The sequence below is a fragment of the Callorhinus ursinus genome, unplaced genomic scaffold (assembly GCF_003265705.2).
Source record: "Callorhinus ursinus isolate GAN/ISIS: 27379988/994484 unplaced genomic scaffold, GSC_fseal_2.0 scaffold12, whole genome shotgun sequence".
In the NCBI taxonomy this organism is placed as follows: domain Eukaryota; kingdom Metazoa; phylum Chordata; class Mammalia; order Carnivora; family Otariidae; genus Callorhinus; species Callorhinus ursinus.
Window position 1 is genome coordinate 28,757,855 of NW_027397074.1, and position 22,254 is coordinate 28,780,108.

The 22,254-nt window shown below is 37.4% G+C and overlaps 1 protein-coding gene across 6 annotated transcripts in view; it reads right to left on the bottom strand.

Annotated features, from left to right (window-relative positions):
* Window positions 1-22,254, bottom strand: part of THSD7A (thrombospondin type 1 domain containing 7A) — a 446,918-nt gene that overhangs the window by 214,614 nt on the left and 210,050 nt on the right. For 5 of the 6 annotated variants that reach the window (XM_073898883.1, XM_073898884.1, XM_073898882.1 and 2 more), the window contains exons 3-5: window positions 9,339-9,587; window positions 6,487-6,668; window positions 2,138-2,206 (exon numbers count right to left, since the gene is read on the bottom strand). In XM_073898883.1, coding sequence (XP_073754984.1) covers window positions 2,138-2,206; window positions 6,487-6,668; window positions 9,339-9,587 — 500 coding nt within the window. The remainder of the gene's footprint in view (window positions 1-2,137; window positions 2,207-6,486; window positions 6,669-9,338; window positions 9,588-22,254) is intronic. The other variant, XM_073898881.1, reaches the window with a different exon arrangement.

A 22,254-nucleotide genomic window follows, 5' to 3' on the forward strand; every position in this document is an offset into this window, starting at 1 on the left:
GTTTTAATTTTTCCCTTTACATCTTTAGTAAGTTCTAGCATATATCTTTTATGGTCTCTGGCGAGTCTAATCTTAATGTTTGTTAGGTATTTTAAATCCTGTTTAATATGGATTATTTTTCCTCATGTAGTTTTCAGTTTTGATGGTACCGTTTATCTGGGGAAACACTGTGGCTTAAGTTAAGGTATGCCCATCTTCAGAGTTTTTGCTTTTCCTTACATCAGGCAATCCAATAGTACTATTGGCCTGATGCCATTTCTTATATTAATTTCTCAGCTTTGTGGTCCTTGGACTCAGTGAAGTACCATAAATTTGAAACTTAACTAACTAGTAGTGAGTACAGGCCCATAGTTGGAATTCCTAGGAGGGGTTTGTTCAGACTGAGGTTGAGGCTGACCTGTTTCCTTGTCCTCTATAGGTAAACTGAGTTTCTCTACTCAGTTGTTGGTGTGATAACCCTTTAAGGTTGATGAAATAAAGCAGTATTTCTGCTTGTACTCTTTTTTTTTTTGCCTAAAAGTTTTATGTCATACCCCTTATTGGCATCCTGCCCTTACATCCCCATAATGAGTAATCCTCCCCCACCCCTGTATGCACCATTACTGCCTGAGGGCAAACACTGAAAGCTCAGTCCTCTTGGTTTGTTTTGGGAAATCATTTAATCGAGACCTCAGTTCTGTACTTAAAAGCATTTAAAATAATACTGTATCCTGCCTGTCTAGATGTTTTGTAAGGGATGATTTTCAGCTATTCTAATCTACCATATTATTGGAAATGGAACAGAAGAATCATTTAATAGGTATTTTTAGGCAAATAAAGTTAAATAATGCGCAAAAGGACACAAGGCCAAGCAGAAATGAAAATGAGGTTTCCTGATCATCTGTCTAGAGTTCTTTTGAATGTAGCCTTAAGATGAAAATCCAAAAGAGGGTTTTAAGCTATTATGTAACTAGAAAAGAGAAATAAGATAGATAAAACATGTTCTCTTAAATGAGTGGCCAAATTGAAGCATAGTGCCTGAATTTTGACTTTCTTCATTTGATCTAACAACTAGATCATGTTTCCTGTATTCAAAGTCAGAGGTGTGAATAATTGTTTATTTAAGGATGAAGGGTGTGTGTGAATATAGCCCCTTGCTGAAATAAAGAATTTTTTAAATGCATTTGAAATGTTCAAGAAATAATTTTCAGACAAAAAACATTATAGCATTTTACAAAGGGGAGAGTGAATATGTCAAACAACAAATGTTTATTAAATGTCGACTAAGTCAAAGGTATTATAAGCCCTTTCTCATGTCTTCCAAGACAGCTTCCAAGCTGTCTCATTTTGTTTATATATATATATTCTTTTGATTGTTTTGGTTGAGTACTTCTTGATGTCTCATTAGTAAGCTCTTCTTCTACTAAACATTCGAAGTTACCTTGAGGGTAGACCACTGACCAGCTTAATCTAATTCCCAGCATGTTAAGTTTTTATTAGCTTCTTTCCCAGGAGCTGACACCTCTTGGCATCTCACTTTCTATTTTGTAATCTACTCATCACAAATTTCACAGGGTTAACAGTCTTTCTCTCCCACAAAATACACTGAGAAGTAATTTCCAAGAAAAATCCCCTTTTCAGGGATTTCCTATGTTTTTATTCTATAATTGTATCACAGTGCTTTCTACATCCCACTGCATCCTTGTAGGCTGTCTCCAAAAGGTAGCCATGGCGTGATTTAGTTCCTTTTTCCTTTACCTTATTAAGATTAGTAGAGCACAGAATGGTGTACTTAGAAATATGATAAATTGTGAAAAGTGTTCATACTTTCATTAATTTATCTCAACAAGTGTTCATAACCAAATTTTATATATCTGTACATATAATTATGGTCTCCTAGTGACATTTTTAAGTTGGTAAATTTAAAAGTCCTTTTATGTTTTTCTATAATTTACAGCTGTATAATGATGGTATAGAAAGTCAAGAAACAGGAAAGCACTTCTACCTCGGGGGTCAGATTTGATACATTTCTAGAAAAGTAGAAAGTAAAAGTAAAGTCTATCTTTCTTAGATGGTTTAAGGATTATATCAGGAAATGTATAGAGAATCTCTGATACACATTTTTGTTTTAAATGGCACGTAAAATGTTCTCACCTACCTGTTATTTCAAAAGTGATGGATAGGAAAGGTGCAGCACTAGACTTCGACGTACTCTGATATTTATTTTCTGAAATAACAGGGAAACAGCACCATAAGCATAGCCTTTTTTTCTTCCCCCAAAATAGCTTTGACCAAAGTGGGCTAGTTTGTGGAAACTACAGTCGTTTATGACTCTAATTATAAATAATTTGCATTCCATTTAGAGATGGTGACTATTTTATCTCGTTTCTTTGCTGAACATAGGAAAATAAGAACTCTTTGTTCATCTTTCTGTGTACCCGTTCACAGTTCAACCATCCTTCCTTCCATCCATCTTTCCATTGATCTTCCAAACTTTCTGCTGGTTAATCTTATTATCTATCATCATATAGCCTCATTATCCAGGCTGTTTTTCTTAATAACCTCAAATCCCACAGACCTTATTCAGATTTCAGTGTGAATTTTTTGATAGGTTTTCTAGAAAAGAATGTTCTAAAGTTTCATAGTGCTTTATAACCAACACTCTTGGTTTCCCTCATTTAAAAACGCGTTCAATCTGTATCAAAAGAAAGAATTTCTTGAATTACCATAGCTAAAATCTACTTTCATTTCACTCTGAGCTCTTTAAACAATCAATTCATGTTCATGCATCCAATGATCAGCAACATTTTCATCAGCTTTCTAGCTACTGCTAACCTCCCCATGGGCAAGGCCTCTTCCCGTCATAGTCTGGTAAGGGTAGATTTCATGCCAGCATAAGCCGAACATTCTTCACAGTCTACTGGAATTCTGATCAGCCAGCTGAACAGAAATTGTCCAGGGTTTTACTACTAACTCTTCTCAGTAGAAACTTGTCAAATCTTTCTTCTAAAGAAGTGGAAATTTTGCTCACCTGAATATTGTAGGGCAAAGGTTGTCAGGATTGGGAGGGATACCTATGGCCTGCAGCAGTACATGAATAAAATGTGGATACTCTCCAATATCAAGTAGATATATTTTTCCTATATCCTATATCCAATATCAAGTAGATATATTTTCCTGCAGTAAACTTCCTCTTGCATTCCTGACCCACTTACTGTATGAAATGTGTGTGTCCTATCAATAGACACTGTCACCAACTTAATAAATATTCTGATGATACAATTCAATTGACACAGGTAGGATATGAAGTTGTAAATATAATACATACTTTGTGACTACCTTAATAATACATATTTTGATTTTCTGGAAATAAAATATATTAGCTCCAGGGAGGAGAATTTTTATGGTGTGGTGTGAGTCTATTAAGAGTAGTGAATACACCAATGAATAAAGTGATTTAACATGGCCCTGTCCTTGTACTAAGGTGGTCATTACCATTCTCCTGTGTAAAGTGATGTGCCAAGACAATAAAGGAATTTTATGTGAACTTCATATCATTTGTTTTCAGTATTTCTGTATCAGGAAATTTTATTTTGAGTTAAAGTATTTTATTTTGGGTTAAGGTATTTTTTAATATCTTGGTTACATGTGAAAACAAGACATTTATTCATAGAACACATAGTGAGACTCTACAAAAACGACAATGTAGACTTTTCTTCTTATTAACTACAATGTGAATTGTTCTTGGGGTAGGTTGTTCATGGTAACACAATCGGGATTACTTGAGATCAGTACCTTCTTATTAGGATTGATTGAAGAAGTTATTTTGAGAACTTTTCCTCTCTTTATAAAGTAAGCTTTCATTCTTTCGTATTTATTGAAGGAAAACAGAATGTACACAATCCTCACAGCCCACAGCCTAATTATTCTCCATTTACACATATTTATAGTCTTTACATGTCACCCTTGGGATGCTGGCATATTGAATAAGTTTCCCATTGGGAAATGGTAAGTGCTTCTGGGGGAGAAATTCATATAGCCTCAGTTCTGAGGAGAAAAAAAAAAAGCTTTAACTTTTAGGGAGAATTAACTGTTTTTACGAAGACTATATGGGGCTTATTAGTATTCTTGGTATTTGAAATGAAAGGACACAAATTCCTATATACTTATGTGATAAACATTAATTTTTGGCAAATCGATTATTTTCATATCCATGGATCTTTGCTTTGGCATTCGCTTTAGTCCAACAGACACACCTTACCAATGATACTGTTTTTGTTTTCCTTTTACTCTGTGACTTTTATTTTTGGTGCGCTGCCATGCTCTGATAGTGATAGGGAGACTCTATGGCAAAACGATTTAAAAAAAATACCCAGTTGCAATTCAGAATTCTGAAGGATCTTTTGACAGTAATAACCCACAGGACATAATTGACATTCAGAAACTAAAATCTGATCTACCCTAGCAATGAAATTATACTGCTCTGAAAGAACTGCTATAATAAATCCACCTAAGAGTGTTAAAAATGTAGCCATTAAAATGGCCAAGAAAATATTAATGTACTAACATTACATGTTTTATGCTACTTCCTTACAACCTCAAGATATGTTAGCAGTAAAATGCATCCCTAGGCTAGATTCCTAAATGAGTTGACATGCTACGTAAAGTTAGTGGCTACAGAACAATTAAATCTTGCAAGTTGCAAATGCAGAACTTCAGTGTTTATTTTCCATGAATTGCTGCTGGTCACGCATACCACTCATTTTGCAGGGGAGGCAGAGGAGTCGTCTCTTCTTTTGTTTTTTTGAAATACCCATTTCTCTTGGTTCTTTCCCTTCTCTTCTGGCTCTCCATCAGATTTCTTCTCTGAATATTCTCATTTTTTGAGTCTTTATTCTTATTCTTTTCCCTTTCCAACCAACATATTTGCTAGGAAATACTACCCTATCCTATTTACAACTTGCCAAATACAACAAACTCATCTTTCTTGGCAAGATTTCTTTTTTGTTTTTGCTTTTCTTTAATGGTGTGCTTTAATACACGCTGTCCTGCAATAAACTTCCTCTTGCATTCCTGACCCACTTACTGTATGGAATGTGTGTGTCATCACTCAGCTGTAGGCCACTTCTTCTATGTTTCTGTTTCTATGATACCCCTACAGTTATTCTAAAACTCGTTATAACGCATTTCATACTGTATTATAACTGTGTGCCCTCATGATAATCATGAGCACTTTCCTGACACAAAAATTGTACTGATATTTCCATCCTCACTACCTCACACAATTTTTGGAACTCTTTTGGCAACTAATAGATATTTATTAAATGGTCTAATGATAAGAGCCCTGCTATCCCTCAAGTCGAGGGAAGGTAAGAAGGTCTGCTTATAACACTGTTTAAAAATATTCCTATTTGTGGGGACTTAAGAGTAACTAATTGAATACAAACTTGATCCAATAATGATCAGAATTTTAGAGTAATATTAATATATACTAATACATACTTTAAGCCTTGGCCATGTTGGACTCACTTATCTTTTGGCACACTTACCAAGTCTTCTCCTCAAATTGAGATTTAGACCAAAAAAAGTTCTAAGATACGTCCACCAGGTCAGAGGGCTTAATCAAAGGGTTTTAAAAAAAGTCATGCCTTTGAGTTAATTTTTTTTAACTGTAGTTGTATTCTCCACTTATTCCATATTTATTTCATTTAAATTCACATTGAATATTTCACTCAATGCCATCATTATTTTTTCAATATATTTATTTTTCAGCCATATTATAAACAGCAAAAGGGGCTGCTCTTTCACAAGTAGGTTTTACATCTCATATAAAGAAACTCTGGACTTGAGAATATATATGAGCACTATATGTGTCTATTTACAAGATGCTTTATTCTATTTTTATAATTAATTACTCATGCTAAATTTTGACTCAGAGCTTGCAGTCAGAAAATTTAGAGACTTGACAGTAAATCAGAACTGACCAGAGACAGAACTGGATTAAGTTTTTTTTTACAACCAAGAGGGGAGGGGGGTGGGCGGATGGGTTAGCCTGGTGATGGGTATTAAAGAGAGCACATTCTGCGTGGAGCACTGGGTGTTATGAACAAACAATGAATCATGGAACACTACATTAAAAACTAATGATGTAATGTATGGTGATTAACATAACAATAAACAAATTTAAAGAAAAAAAATTAATTATCGTTCACCATAGTGGATATCAACCGTGAGGTGAAGAGAATTATGGCTATTCATGTTGCAAATATCTGTATCTGTATCTCTAACTCTATCTCTATCTCTATCTCTATCTCTATCTCTATCTCTATCTCTATCTCTATCCCCCTGCAAGGTGATTCCATGCTCAGTCTTCATGCCTAAGTCCTCAAGAAGAAGAAGACATTCTAACTGGTGTAAGGTGCTATCTCAATGTGGTTTTAATTTGAATTTACCTGATGGCTAATGATGATGAACATTTTTTCAAAAAAAAAGAAGACGACAGTTTACCTTCTTTGTCCTTGTGGGTGTTTAAGTGTGAGAGGAGGTTTTCATTGGCCTGCACGCAGTATACCTCTCGTGTCTGGACCCCTCCCCCACAGAGGGCTGTCTGGTTGCCCCGCCTCTTGTCCTGCTGACTGAGCAAAGGGTCCACACGGCACTCGGTCCATTCTGTAGTTCTCCAGCCATACCTAAAGAAAGAAAATGCTGGCAGTGACAACCATGTTTATTGAGTAAAACTTTGCTCTGCTCTTCCGATATTTTTTTCTGAAGATTAATCTAAAAAACACTTTCCTCTCTAATCAACCATAGGCTACTACATCTGTGGTGAAGATTCAGTTTCAATTTCTTCTCCTCTATCCTCAGCAGTGCTCCATTTAAAGTGGGGTTAAATTTAGGATAATCCTGTTTTAATTGCAATTACTGGAAGTTACTTATAAATATTTTATGAAAAGAGAGCATCATGATGAAAACATAAAATTTTATGTTCAATTAAGCTGAACTCTGGCTTGCCCTTTCAGGGGATGCTTATAAACAAAAGAGGAGTGACTCTGGGAATGGAAAACATTCTAAATGATGATCAACCCAAACATTTGTTTTGCCTTTAATAAAATGCTTGAAAATTGCTACTTCATACTGGATCAAAATTATAATTGTGTTAGGATTAAAAAATATAACATAACAATTCAGACTTTTCTCTTTATTGTCAAGAATGAGTGTTTTCTGTAGCACTGAGAATCCATGATGAGTGCCTGATGGATGTTGAAAATAGCTGATGTTTCTAATCAGTGGAACACAAGAAAGATGATCTGTGGTTCTAAATTAAAGCTCCAATCAACATTATGATGTGAAAGAAATGTCAGGGGCTTGTCAGCCCAAGACGTGCTTTAAGGAGATAGCCAGGGAACCCATTTCCCGATGCCACTAAAGATAGAAAGTGATGGCATTTCTCCACCTCGAGGAAAATGGATATTCTAAAAGCACAAAGAAAATGGCTCATGTAGCACTTTGTGTCACTTTACCCAAGTTGCTTCCTCAGTAATCAGATTAACAGCCAACACAGGTACAAATGGATGTGCTAATGTTCATCTCAATTAGACAAAAAAGTTAAATGGGCCTTCATATGTCTGATCTAGGTGCGCTGCTGTGTCAATGGTAAAGTTTCATGACAGTCAAACTGACCTTCACATCCATTTTTGTCATTTTTGTAAGTGGCTGAACACAGGTGCAGGACTGGGGCAGCAAGGAACAACACTCTTGACATATGTTTATAAAGGAAGTACAACATTCAGGTAAATTTAAAAAAAAAAATTAATGCCCTGAGTAAGAGGGTGGGGTGGGGGGGGGGTTGACAAGGAAAGTCAAATCAAACAAGTCATTCATTAAGAGAGTTAAAATAAAAATTTTACTTTTTATAGAATGGAGTCCAAATGTAGGCCATCCTAGGATTACACTTTTCCTATTGTAAATTGGTCACACATGCTAAAAAACTGTTACCCTCCAAAAAGGGAGAGAAGAAAGAGATTCAGAATATATATTTATTTTGTTAGTGGTGTTTGAATATCTCAGAGGATAAAGATTAAAACACCTAGCTTGAAGCAAAAAAGGAAGAAGCTCAAAGGAGACAGAACACAGGAGATCCTGACAACTTCCTCAAGCCTATTATGTAGAGAGGAACACAGCGTCAGTGGGACAAGCAGAGAAGTTAAGAAGGAAACTCCCTGCAGTTTTCAGTCCCTTGTTACAGCAGGAGAGAACAGATGAGTCCAAAGTGCTGCGCAATTGAAGGTCTCATGTAAAGCATCACTATCTTTGCTATTACTTGTTATTATTGTTAGAAGTGGTAGTAGTAGGATTGACTTTCCTCCTCACTGGCTCGTGAATTTCGTGTTGTATGTATGCTCTTTGAATGTTTTTGAATATTCCAAAAAAGCTCTCAATGAAGCTTGTGTATATCTTTGAGAAACTAAGATTCTCTAAGTTGTTTTGTAAATATTCTATATTCAGACTAAGCTCAAATGTATTTATTGCCAAGATAATTCACAGTGATGTCTTGGAAATGTTTTTTAAGGATAAAAAGAATTAGGCTATATTGCCAAGTATTTCAGAACCAGTCTTATCTCATCGGAATTCAATAAACATATTTGTTGGGCACTTGCTATGTGCCGGGCTCTGTGATATATGCTGGGGATAAAAAAGCAAAACAAAACAAGGTTATTAAGCACAATCTTGTCCTCAAGTAGCTTAAAGTCTCATTAGTTTGGTGTAGTAGATACTGAATAGAATTTGTTATCTATAGTACTGAATTTTAATAGGCCTTGCTCAATAAGCAATAGGAACCTATATTTTGAAAGTTTATTTTATGTTATAGAATGGGGGTTGACCAACTATGACCCAAGAACCAAGTCCAACCCATCCACTGTTTTTATAAAGAATGGTTTATTGGAACAGATCCACTCATTTGTTTATATATGATCTCCTCCTCCAATGGTACTGTTGAGTCACTGCCATAGAGACACCTGTTCCCCTCAAAGCCTAATATCCTACCTTCCCCTTTACAGAAGAAATTTATCAATCTCTATTACAGAAGATACACAAACAGAGAATCGCTGTTAAAAACCCAGACTTCATGGAGAGTTGGAAATATAGCTTGCTAAAGACACATTTATTCTGTAAAACCAGAATTCTTTAAGGACAGTGTCTGTAAAACCACTATTTTATTTTTTCCCACTTAGGATTCGTAAAAATCCCTATTTCTCAACCTATTCTTCAGTTAGTGTCATCTGGGTAAGCGAATGCAGGGAGACACGCAGTTTGGGGAGACGTCACAGCAGCAGAAGGTGCGGTCCTTATTTACTCACGTGGCACAGGGGGCAACTACATCTCCTTGAGATGCACAGGGCTCTTTTTCTTCAAGTTCTGGACACTCTTTGTCGCTGCCAATAGGAAACTGCCTAATGATCCGCGTCCTGACACGAGTGCCTTTGGGGGACGCCGTGTCATGGCACGTTTTTGAGCAGGGACTCCATTCTGACCACTCTGACACCTGGCACGCTTTGGTGATCACACAGGACTGGAAGGTCATTGGCAGCTTCTCTTGCTGGCAAAAGCTGCAAAAGAACATTGGTATTCTCATCACAGACTAATAAGCAGTTAGGAACTTTGTCTTCTACGCTCTAGAGTAAAATAAGCTTGGACATTTTTATTTCTACTTGGCGGTACAATTCCAATTTCATTGAAAATATATCAACATTTATGATGTGTAAAAGCAGTTAGACTCAAAGCTAACATTTGCATTTCCTCCTATCTTGCAAGAGTCATTAAACTATTCATAGGAAATAGAAAATACAGGGACTAAGCAAAATTAACTGAAACTCAGTTCACCATATTGTTCATTTCACTCATTCCCGGATTTGTTTTAATTTAGAAAATGCGAAACCAAGAGCTGTTAACATATAATTCTCATTGTTGAGTGATTTAAACAAATATGCCTGGCTAAATTAATACAATGCTATTTTAAATAGAAAATATAATTAAAGTTTAACATTATTTTTAATATCACTTGAAATTTTCTGCCACTTACAATGATAATGTATACTTATTCAAATAGATCAACTTTTCTAGTTCACACTTTAAAATACAATATACATAGAGGTATCTTAAAAACATCACAGACATTAGAAATATAAGTCTATGTATGTATTAAAGAATACCTCTCAATAGATCTCCCATATTTACTTATCAGTAAAGTATTTAAGTTCAAACTTGTATCTCTGTACTCCTACTTGAATCAGAGGGATGTTGGATTCTAAACTGAAATGTATACATATGAAGATGATGTTATGAATGTCAATGACTATGGGCATATGCACTTCGAGTGGTTTTCCTGGAATCGGATGGCCTTGTGTTGATTCTTTGTTGAACTCTTGCCCATTCTCAATAACCAATAGTGCATGTTTACAAGACACAGGCAGCCTGTCGCCATGATAGAGCCATCTGTTCCAGTGGGAGAACACACTGATAATTCTGTCTTGTCATTCAGGTGCTATATTTAACTATGGTAATTAACCATACCGAGAGGCAGGTCCATTCTAATGCAAAGACTCACATTCAATCTTCTTAATTCTACTGGCATGTGTAGGAAAATTGCATTCCTAGGAGACAATTAGAGCTCAAACATCAAAGTCAATTTGTCTGAGTTGAGAGGTCTGGGAAGAAGAATCATCCGAGAATTGTGGTAAAATGGCCCTGCGAGTCAGCTCTGTTTTTCTTATAACGACAGAGGATCAAAACCCAATTTTTACTCAAATGGCATGTACTGAGTATTAATAATACATTAGGTACACCACTAACTATAGAGCAAAACTTCCTTTGTAATGAGTGACTTTTCATTCTAACACTTACGAGTTCATTCACAAAAATCAGGCAAAATAATGACCAAATCATTACCTCTATGATGTCTCTTTACAAAATTCTCCATATTTATTTTCCTCTTAGATACATTTCTTATCTTTCATGAGATTGTCTTCATATAAACATGCGTATATTATCCTGAATGTAATACTTCCTAAGTTCATGTTCCAAGTACAGGCAGAGGGATTGACAATCCCTTTTAATCTTTTGCAGAGAATTTGACCATCAGTTAACTACCTCTAGTTAGTTACCTTGGTAATCTGATAAAAGTTGGGAAGTCAACTATGTTACTACATCATATTACTCATGATAAAATGGCCCCTTTGGATAAATTCTGCCTGCACTGGGGAAGCCACAGGTACCTGGTAGACAGCCACAGTTTTGGGCTTCCCTGAATGTGGCAACTCTTAGAACAGGGCTTGTTTTTATAGGGACCCTGCAGGCTACGACCATGGGACTGCTTCAAGATACCAGCTTCTGTGGATCATGAGACTTTTAAGCCAGGACAGCTCTTAGGCCTGTCTGATGTAGAGCTTTTCTTCCTTCCTTTTGAGCTATGCTGCATGGATTTCTATGGGAATTCCCACCAGATGAGGAACATCTGAAACTATGATCATGTCAAGTTCCTATTCTATATCCTTCTAAGCAGACTTGATGCCAAATGTGGTCTAAGGTAGTCATGTGTGTCTTGTGTATATGCAACCTAAGTTTAAAACCTCATTTGAGACTCCCAACAATCATTTTACATATGTACCATTATTATTTCCATTTTATAGGGAAGGAGTCTCTGAAAGGTTAGGGAACATGTTCAAGATCATACAGCTAATTAGTAGTAGACTGGAATTTGAACTTGGATTTTTAAAAATCAGAGCCCATTTTCTTAACCATTCTTCCCTACTTGTCACAATTTAAACTGTAAATCTTGGTGTGTTAGGGCAAATGCTTTAGCTGAGGCCAATGCCAAAGTTACTGGCTAATTGTCAAACTAGTATTGCTATTTCACTGCCCCAGGATTTGTACCATCCATGAACTTTGTAAATATGCTGCTTGTCCTAAGGAGGAATTAGTGGTAATGGAAAAGCCAAAACAAATATATTTCCTTGATAAATGTTAATTTTCAGAGCAGAGCCTACATATGAGAAATCAGTGGCATAAACACAAAAACGGTATTGTTATATTAATATGTGACATATATATTATTTATCCATCAATCCATTGTCTTTCTTGTAATATTGTAATACCCCAAACAATTATTTCAACAAATGTGTATTAACTCTACTTAATATTGTGCTTTGGGTACACAAAGTTAAGAGTAGACAATTAGGTTGCAAGCATATCATTCGGCTTGGGGAGGCACAGAGGATTATATGAAGTAGAAGGTCACTATGGTGAATTTTAAACAATGTATTAGAATTTGTCAGATTAAGATAAAGACAATTTATGGAGATATGAAAGAAAAGAGTCATTGGTTGGTGGGGAAAACACAGATTTTTCCCTGGCCTCAATGTAAGCAGTTTGTGTTGTACACTGGAAATAGGAGTGGAATTGAAGTCTAGGTCAGATCAAGGGCAATTATGCTGATCCAGAAAAGCACTTTCTGTGGGCGAGAGCACCACTGAAAGACGTGCAGCAAAAAGGACACGATATTTGTCTCTCTTGAGATTTGGACGGAGATCTCAAAAGATTTGGATGACATATCACGAGATATGGACTGAGATTTGGCAGGATTTGATGAGATCCCATGAGATGTACATGAGACCTCAAGAGATTTGTACTGAGATCCTGTGAGAATTGGAGGAGATCTCACAAGATGTACTTTATATACATTTTGATGGTGAGGTAGAGGGTGGAATATTAGGATACAAGATTGGAGGCAGGGAGACTATGATGATGGTTATGATGACATAATATAATGCACATATCAATAAATAGAAACACATGTTGAATGCTTACTATGTGCCAGGCAATGCTCAAGCTGAAAGGTATGATCATGAACATGAGATTCATTTTCACTGAATGTCAACTACGAGCCATGTTCTGTGTCACCTAGCATATCTAATTGTAATCCTCACAAATACTGTGTAAGGTAGAAAGTCATTTCTTTGTTTGCTTGTTTAAGATAAGGAAATGCAATCTAAATGTCTCCCCCAAGTCCAGCAAATAACAGAACTAGGATTCCAACTGAATCTTTCTGCTTATGAGGTTTATGAAGGTGCCAAGATAATGGCAACAGGAATTAAACGGAGTTACCAACTGTAAGAAAACAGGAGTTAGAAACCACGCAACCTGATGGATAGTTGAAAGGGTTAAAGAGGAGTCATTAAATAACTTGGAATTTTTTAACTTTGGCAATCTTGTGAGCAGCACTGCACTTCTTTGAAATGGAGAGCTTGGAATGAGAAGCAAGTTTCTGGCAGTTGATAAATGAGTTTAACATTAATATCATGATTTGATGTGGACATATCCAGGACATATCCAACAGGCTAACATTCAGTACGGAGATCCGGAATTACAGGTAAGGGTTTAGTTGAAAGTTCTGGATGGCTTGTATACTTTTTTTTTTAAAAGATTTTATTTATTTATTTGAGAGAGAGAGAGAGAGAATGAGAGATAGAAAGCACGAGAAGGAAGAGGGTCAGAGGGAGAAGCAGACTCCCTGCTGAGCAGGGAGCCCGATGCGGGACTCGATCCCAGGACTCCAGGATCATGACCTGAGCCAAAGGCAGTCGCTTAACCAACTGAGCCACCCAGGCGCCCGGCTTGTATACTTTTAATAATCATGAGCACATCAGAGTTGAAAGCCGAGGTAATAGGAGTAGATGAAGGCTCACACACCAGGGTACGTTTCAGGCCTTGGTAAGCCCATTTTGTGATTGTGAGACTAAATAGGGTCACCAAATGACCCTTTGTTACTAAATTATTCAGCCACCATCCTGTTCCAGTCTCTCCTTTATTCTGGCCATGCAAAAAGTTGACCCTAACAGCTTAGGGAAACTACACATTTTGGTTCATTATGGTTTTCATGAGAATATGCCCCTTTCAGAATGTCCAAGGCATGCGCTATGCCTCTGCAAGGGTGGCCTGGCAGAAGATGTGCTGGTCACTCTGACAGTTTCCTTTTCCTTTACGTGGTATGTTCAGGATAGCCCAGATGGCCAGGACTTAATGGAACAAAAGCTTGGCTTTGAGAGAGAAGCAGATGTTATTTAGTACACCTTATATCAGATAGAAAGTAATCAGATAAATATTGAAAAAATGAAAAACTGGAGAGCAGAGTTCAATACCTGTCTTTAAAGAGGCTTTACGAAGAGCCAACAGAGCATAGATATTTTTGACAGTTGCTTTTAAGCTCTGATTATCCACATCTTTAACTTCAGCTGAAGGTTAAAACTGATAAATTAGAAATTTCATTTTCGATAATTCGAGTTATTCAAGTTACACAAAAAGAAGAATGCAATTGAGTTCAAATTTTTTTCCCTAAAATTATTTCTATAGCTCATTTAATAAACATAACATCTGTGAGACTACACCTTCTTTCTAAGGGTAGTCCAATTCATCTCCTAAAATACCATTATCATTCTTTAGCTTCTTAAATAGAAACTTCTAAACACCCTCTCGGGAGCTGGTCCCAACTTTTCATTCTGGTAACAAAAGCTCTCCATAAGCTGTCACTGCTCCCACTGGCCTCCCTCAGCTTGTCACTTAGCCACAATTAACTTTCAGTCCTGCTCCCCAGTAGCCTGCAGCTCGGCCTCGCTCCCCTCACTAAATCCACAAAAGAGTAGCCCAATTCTTCTACCCACTTTTGTCTACACTACTTGCCATTTGGAATCCCATCTCCCATCTTCTCTGCTTCTCTGAAGCAAACTCTCTCCAGATCTAGATAACATGTCCATCAGGCTCAGGAAAAGTCTCCAAATATGGTCTGAAGCACCCTGGCCCCAAACAGCACCATGTGAAAATAGTTCCTTTTTCAGGGGAAGCAGATAAAATTACAGACTGAAACTATGGCATCATAAGCTATTTAGTAACATGTGTCCCTTATAAATAGGTAGGCTGAATACACTGGGGAAGGCAAAAAAGCGGCACCTTGTAAACCCTGTTTGAAGTGTCTTTGCTTTGAATCCTCTTTTAATCCCTTTCTCTTTTTTTAAAAAGATTTTATTCATTTATTTGAGAGAGAGAGAGAACACGAATGGGGGAGTGAGGGAGAGGGAGAAGCAGACTCCCCACTGAGTAGGGAGCCTGATGTGCAGGGCTCGATCCCGGGACTCTGGGATCATGACCTGAGCTGAAGGCAGACGCTTAACCGACTGAGCCACCCAGGTGCCCCACTCTCTCCTTCTCTCTGGATAGATAAAAACAAACAAATAAAAAACAACCTTTTCTCTTTCTGTTCCTAATAAGGCAAAAAACAAAAGGAAAAAGAAAAAAACTAAAGTTATAGTTGGATGTCACCATGGCACTTTGTTTCTAATCCAGGGAAAGTAATAAAGTGGTCAGAAAGGCTTCTCATCATCTTGTTGCAGCCTAACATCTGCAGTCTGGGGCCCTGGAGATGGAAATTGTTCCTGAAGGCTTAGCATAAGCTAGAGTTTTGCTACTCAGCGTTAGGTCTGTGGACCAATGGGTGTAATTAACTGGGAGCTTATCAGACGTGCAGAATCTCAGGTCCCCGGGCTGCACTCCGGAATCAGAATCAGTATTTTAACAACATTCTCAGCTGCTCTATTAGCACAGTCAAGTTTGAGAACACTGGTCTTGAGGTAACTCCCAACCACTCCAAAAATATAAGCCACTCCATATTTATAGTTGGCAAATAAATCTTCATCAGTACTAGCCCTTACTTCTTAGATAAAACAGACTGAGTAGATCACACAATAAGATATATTACCAGATACGAGATGGTTTGTAAAATAATTGGATAGGCTGGAGGAGAAGGCATCTAAGCCAAGCCTCCAGGACAAATTCCAGTCCTCAGAATCACATGGCCATTTCTCTAATCCATAAAGCTGCTTTTGTGGCTAGAGGAAGCCACTTTTCTGGCACAAACTCCCCCCCGTGAAATGGGTCCTTCCCTCTCTTCCTAAGGATCTCAGCTCAGATTCCAAGCCCAGCTCTAGCATATTACTGGAGTCTAAATCACAACCAGGTTGCAGGCAACTTCAAAAAATACAATACAGTTTTCTGCCTTTGTAGCACAGAAAATCCTACAAGAACAGTGCTATTCAAAATGTGGTCCACAGATGAGGGCAACTGTTTGTTAAGGGTATGCAAGGAGCTAAGCCCCAGGAGTCAAAAGTAAGTACTGAGGCATTTTGAAAGTGGTTTGAAGTTTGCAAGACCCAAGTACATGATCTCTGGATGCAATCCAATGACCAGGGTGTATAGCCCAATTTTGTTAATGCAGAGTTCTGTGGAGAGATGCATATGGCACGAGCTAGCTATATTCTAAACATATGCAATAGGACCGCGTTATTTGATCAGTAAGAAATGAAGCAAAAACAAAAATGAAAACCAGCAACCAACATCTGATCCTTTGCTGGCGAGAGCTTGAGAAGCACCACACTGGGGGGGGGGTAGGATGTGATGACTGATGAGCCAGCCCATGTGTGGTAGCCCCTGAACCCAGCCCAATTCCTACTTCTTCATAAGGCCTAGAGAATGTGATGAGCTCATGGGATTTTTCAGAAACATAAATCATTTTGGCACTTAAGAACATATTATCTGTAAATAAGATTCATAGTAATGTATCTTTTTTAGTTCTTGTAGAAGCCTGTAAGCACTTATAAAATTCTTACTGAATTAAAGAACACGTTTTCTTCCTGTAAAGATGCAAATGCATTAAATAACACTATTCATGTTACAGGAGAATTTTCTATATAAAGGATTTTACCCTAAATCTTCTTGTAATATTAATAAGCATCCCCAAATTTTGTAATATGAAAGAAAATACAATTTGGTGTTCAGAGTAGATTCAAATATCACTTTGTATAAAGGCAATCATATGTGTAGGCTTGTATACTCTAACAGAGTATCTTAATTTGATTAGGTTTTTTTTTTTTTTTCCCCAAGAATGAAAGTGTTTGTCTCAATGCTGCCCAGAAAAATGTTAAGGGTAATGGGACTTCAACCACTTATAGAGTATTACTGTAACTCTATTAACTACCTGAGGAAAAAAGGACATGCTTTCTGAGGTAGATGCATTTCTCACATTTACGAAGATAACCATCAGCCAATTGAACAGTCATGCCTATAGTCCCATCTCTTATGCTTATATATAAACAGATTTAATTTTAAAATTATATTCAGAGATGAATATAAGAACGGAAAACTCAGATATATTTATTTTTCCTACTAATCTACCGTTTGCTTTTTCAATGAAAAAATGAGCAGACCAAGAGGATTGCCCAGTTTTTCCGGGTCCCCAGCTTGTAGCAAGACAGAAAATGATGCTGTCACTCATAATCAAGAGACCCAAGATATGCCTAAATTGCTCCTTTCAAGTGGCATGACCGATCAGATGGAGATTATTCTGCTTCATAAATTCCCATATAGTGAAATTACATTTTCCTAAAAGACCTCTAAGGTCTCTTTCCTCAGTAAAATTGAAGACTCTTCGGTTTTCATATCTAAATTCTTACTGGCTTGTGTTTTCAGACTGAATCTTTAAAAAAATACTTCCCCCATCTCTAACTATATTCAAGCTGCATTCCTTTTTTCAATACAAAATTAAATTTCCTGTAATTTACCATTTATTTATCAATGTGAATGAAGTTTGCAAATTTTCTGAGCTAATTTCATTCTCTAAGGGCGCCCTTTCCTTTACAGAATTCAGCAAGTTAGAAGCAATAATTCTCATGGAAGCAAAACGCATGCACGGTCAAACCACTCTCCTTATAAAGGCAGAGGTCTTTCCCCTTGCTTTGATATGTGAAAATCTTTTGTTGAGCTGCTGGGGAATGTCGCCAAATGGTGCCACCTACCAGCTGGAGTGATCATATGCTCTCTATTAAAGCTGAGGGCCACGCTGCTGCTCAGCAGCTGAATGTGAGGCTACCAGCCCAGCATATATTTAGTAATGGGATAAACTGCTACAGCAACGAGGCCTCCCTGGAAGGGCCAGTACATACATTTTCTATCCTTTCACACAGTGAAGGCTTTCATGCAGCTGCTTCCTTATCACCCATGCTGTTCCCGGTGGTGAACTGTAGTGCAGCTTCATGGCACCAGCCCAAAGCCACCGCAAGTGAAAACTCTACCTAGATTGATGAGGCAGGGTAAAAACCATCTACCAGACTTCTAAAATGGTGTTATGGGGCAGGATTAATTTTGGCAATTCTGCCCATCAAAGTCATTCTTTAACATTAAGGAGTTTTTGCCCCTGTTTTTAAAACTCAAACTAAACAAAAAGAGAAGGAAAACATAACCACGGGGGTATTTTAGGTATTAGTGTGGGTTCTGCACCCAATTTCGACGTGTGGAATCGAAGCTTTCCAAGGAGTACCAAAGAGCAATTCCTGGACATGAGCAAATGTCTGAGAATTCAGCTTAATGCTGACATTAGCTACCATGTTCAATTGGACACGACTGCCCCCAGCACCCTTGGATGCCAGTTCCAAGTCCCGGTTGTCATCTGTGCTTCTGACCACACAGCTATAGACCAGAAGTTCCTAAGGGCCACTTCTTGGGTTTGACAGAACTTGGGAGAAACATTTTACTTCCTAGATTATGGTTTATTATAAAAGGATAGAACTCAGGAATAGCCAGATGGAAGAGTTGCAGAGGACAGGGCATGGAAAAAGGGGGCAGAGCTTCCATGCCTTCTAGGCCCACTGCTCTCATCCCACCCAGCACATCCACATGCTCACCAGCCTGGAAGCTCTCCAAACCCTATCCTTTAGAGTTTTTATGGAGGTTTCATTGCATAGGTACAATTGATTAAATCACTGGCCATTGGCAACTGATTTAATGTCATGCCCCTCTCCCGTCCTAGAAGGCTGGGAGGTGGGAATGAAAGGTCCAACCCTCTAATCACAGGGTTGGCTCCAATGGCAAGCAGCTTTCTTCTCCAGGTGTTTTCCAAAAGTCACCTCATTAACATAAAAAAGGCACCTTTCTCATTCTCAACATTTATGAAATTCCAAGTGTTTTGGGATCTGTGAGGCAGGAAATGGAGATGAAGATCAAATATAAATATATATTTTCCTTGTACATCACAATATTCTGTATGAATTATTTAAAAGAATTATCAAGTATCAATTCGAATGTTAACTGTCATGTCATAATTTTCATGACAAATGGAAGAGAGAGAGAAATCAGGTCAAATATATCGAAGTTAAGGGACAGAAGTTAAAGGCAAAAAGCTCTGGGGCAGTGAAAATGACTGGAAAAAAATTTTTTTAAAGATTTTTATTTATTTGAGAGAGTGAGAGTGTGCGTGCACATGCACACAAGCAGGGTAGAGGGGCAGAGGGAGAAGGAGAGGGAGAAGCAGCCTCCCTGCTGAGCAGGGAGCCTAATTAGGATGCAGGGCTCAATTCCAGAATCCTGGGATCATGACCTGAGACAAAGGCAGACACTTAACTATCTCAGCCACCCAGGTGTCCCTGGAAAATTTTTCTATGTTGACTAAAACACTAAAATTCCATAAACATTCACCTAACCTGCCCAATTCTCCATTTCTCCACTGCTTAGATAATCTAGTGATCTCAGTGATTACTGAAACTAGTATAGCACTTAATCATAAAATGTAATTCATAATTCATAAAAATGTAAGAAAATCAATGCAATTATTCTAAAAGAATGCCAACTATTCCTGTTTTTGATCACCGATTCCAGAATATTTCCCTGCTCTTTTTCTCTTTTCTCTGAACTTTCACTCTCTTAGATGAACATCCATAACCATGACTTCAACTAAAATAACTGTGGACATATTTCTTCTATTTACCTCAAATCCAATAGATCCTAAACTGAATTCAACATTTCCCCCTCAAAGTGGTTTGCTGCATTTCCCATTCCTTCTGATTCTTCATTGTCAACTCCACCCCTGCCAATTTAGCAGCAAGTTATCACAAAATCCTGATGCAGAGCATTCTTTCAATCATCCCTGCTCTCCATTTCCACTCACACAGTCCTGGGCCAAGTATTCTTGGTGACAGGAGTAGGAGGTTGAACTGCCATTTTTCTTTAATTTGTCTTCTGTATCAGCTGTCCTGCACCGCCCTGTCAGAATGACTTTCCCGACAAATTTTTATTCACCAATTTATCACCTGTTCAAGAACTCACAATGGCTGGCTTAGAGTTCACTTCATTCAGTTGGAACCCTTCCCCCTGACTTTCAAGGTTCTTCATAGCATCCCTATCATCTTCTCAAGGATATGAAATTGTGGGATGTTGATTACATCTGTCCAACTCTTTACAGCTCCTGTTTCTCTCTCATTTCTTTTGGTTATCTCAACTTTCAAAGACCTGCTCAAGCCCATGACATTTTTATTGAATACTGAATTTAATAGTGGAAAATTTAAAATATTGAATTAAAAATTAGCAAATGGTATGTCCAGAATCGAGGAGACTTATGTGAATAATAATTCCTGCGACAAAGAGAGCTGCTTCCTAAGAACAGTGGACCATCAGGATTGATGGAGAGGGTGAACTGGTTCAGATCAGCAACAGAAATTCTGCTTCACATAGGGGAAGGATTAAAAAATATTATTGCCCCCCAGTGTGTAAAGAGCTGCCTAAAAAGAGACAAGGTCTGGGAGACTGGAAGCAGGGTCTAAGGGTCTAACATCCATTAGGATTGAGCAGTATGGCCTTAGGGAGCGGGGCTAAAAGAACTTTTGTGACAGGTACTCTTGGACCCTCACCCCCAGACATGCTTCATCCAGACATGCTTATTTAGTCTATTTTTTAAAATATTGGGGCTAATGTTAAGTTTTGCTTAACTAGATGTTCTGATGCCATTTTTCCCCCCTCCTTTTATCTAGTGAAAGAAAAAAAGAGAATTTGGCCTGGAAGAGTGGAAAGACCTACATACTTGTCCTTCTTCATAACATGATCTTGAACAAATCAGTGATCTTCTCCAAGTCTCTAAAGTAGAGTTAGCAGCATTTGGCTTTTCTATTTGACAGCACGGTTGTGAGAATCATGTGAGTAATGGACATGAGAACTACTTGAAAATGGTTAATTCCTACACATGTGAGGTATGAAGATGATGGCAAAGACAAGGCAAATACACTTACATATTTGAATCTAACTTCCACATTAACTTCTTCTCTGGAAGCTACCTCAAGTCAACCTAAAACTGTTATCTCTGCTGACACAGAAAGGGACATTGGATGATTTACAGTCTGGTTCATCTCTAATTTCTGGGTGTATGATACTATTTTCTCCTGTATTGAACTTAAGTCTTCCTCAGCTTTATTTTATTTATTCATTTGTTTATTTTGTCTCAATGCTGGGGAAGAAATAGTGACATACACTCAACTGATGAACCACATGATGCAGATAACCAAGCAGGAAGAAATCACTGTCAACACAGTGGGTGTAGGTAGTAATGGGTATTTTAAATGTACTAAAACTAGAGAAGAGGCTTTACATTGGAAGATACATAGAGTTCTTGAGAAATAGTACTTGAAACCATCCTACCCACTACTCAAAAACTCTTTAACAAATTCTTTAAAGATGCAGTCTATAGAATGAAGAACGCAGTTTGCTCAGTTCTTTCTACACTGAGAGAAATGGGAAAGCTAAATCATTTAAAAGAAGATAATTCTATTTGCCGTTTCATAATGCATTCTCAAAGGCTCCCAAAGGCTCAGGGAAAAAAACCAAGACATTCAGAAATAGGACATAAAAATCAACATCTTTAGATAAATTGCAATAAACAGGAAAAATGAAAAGTCATTATAAGTATATGGGAATTCCTACTAGAATATTTGTTCAACTTAATGGAAAAGTGCCTATTGTTGGCTTCATTTTTGTCTCATCATTTTTTTTTCACTGTGTTCCACTATACGTACGTTGTAATCTCAAAGTTATTTCTCTTTAGTGGTAGAAATCTCTTGTTGAATTGAACTTACATGGAAGAGGATACTTAGGAGAGATTAATAAAAAGGAGAAGTCAGGTTCCCTGTTTAAATACCTATTTGACATGTTATAATACATAGAGGGTTTCAAGTTATAAATTGAAGTCTGATCTGGCCTCTAATAGCCAGACTGAAAGAATCTCATGTTTCAACTTCCATTGTATATATTTGTAATAACTATGAGAATTTGGAAAGGTATTTTTCAGCTAAAATGCAAGGGTTTTTTTTTTTATTGCAAGTCTATTTTAAGTCTTAGGGAAGATCTAACTAAATC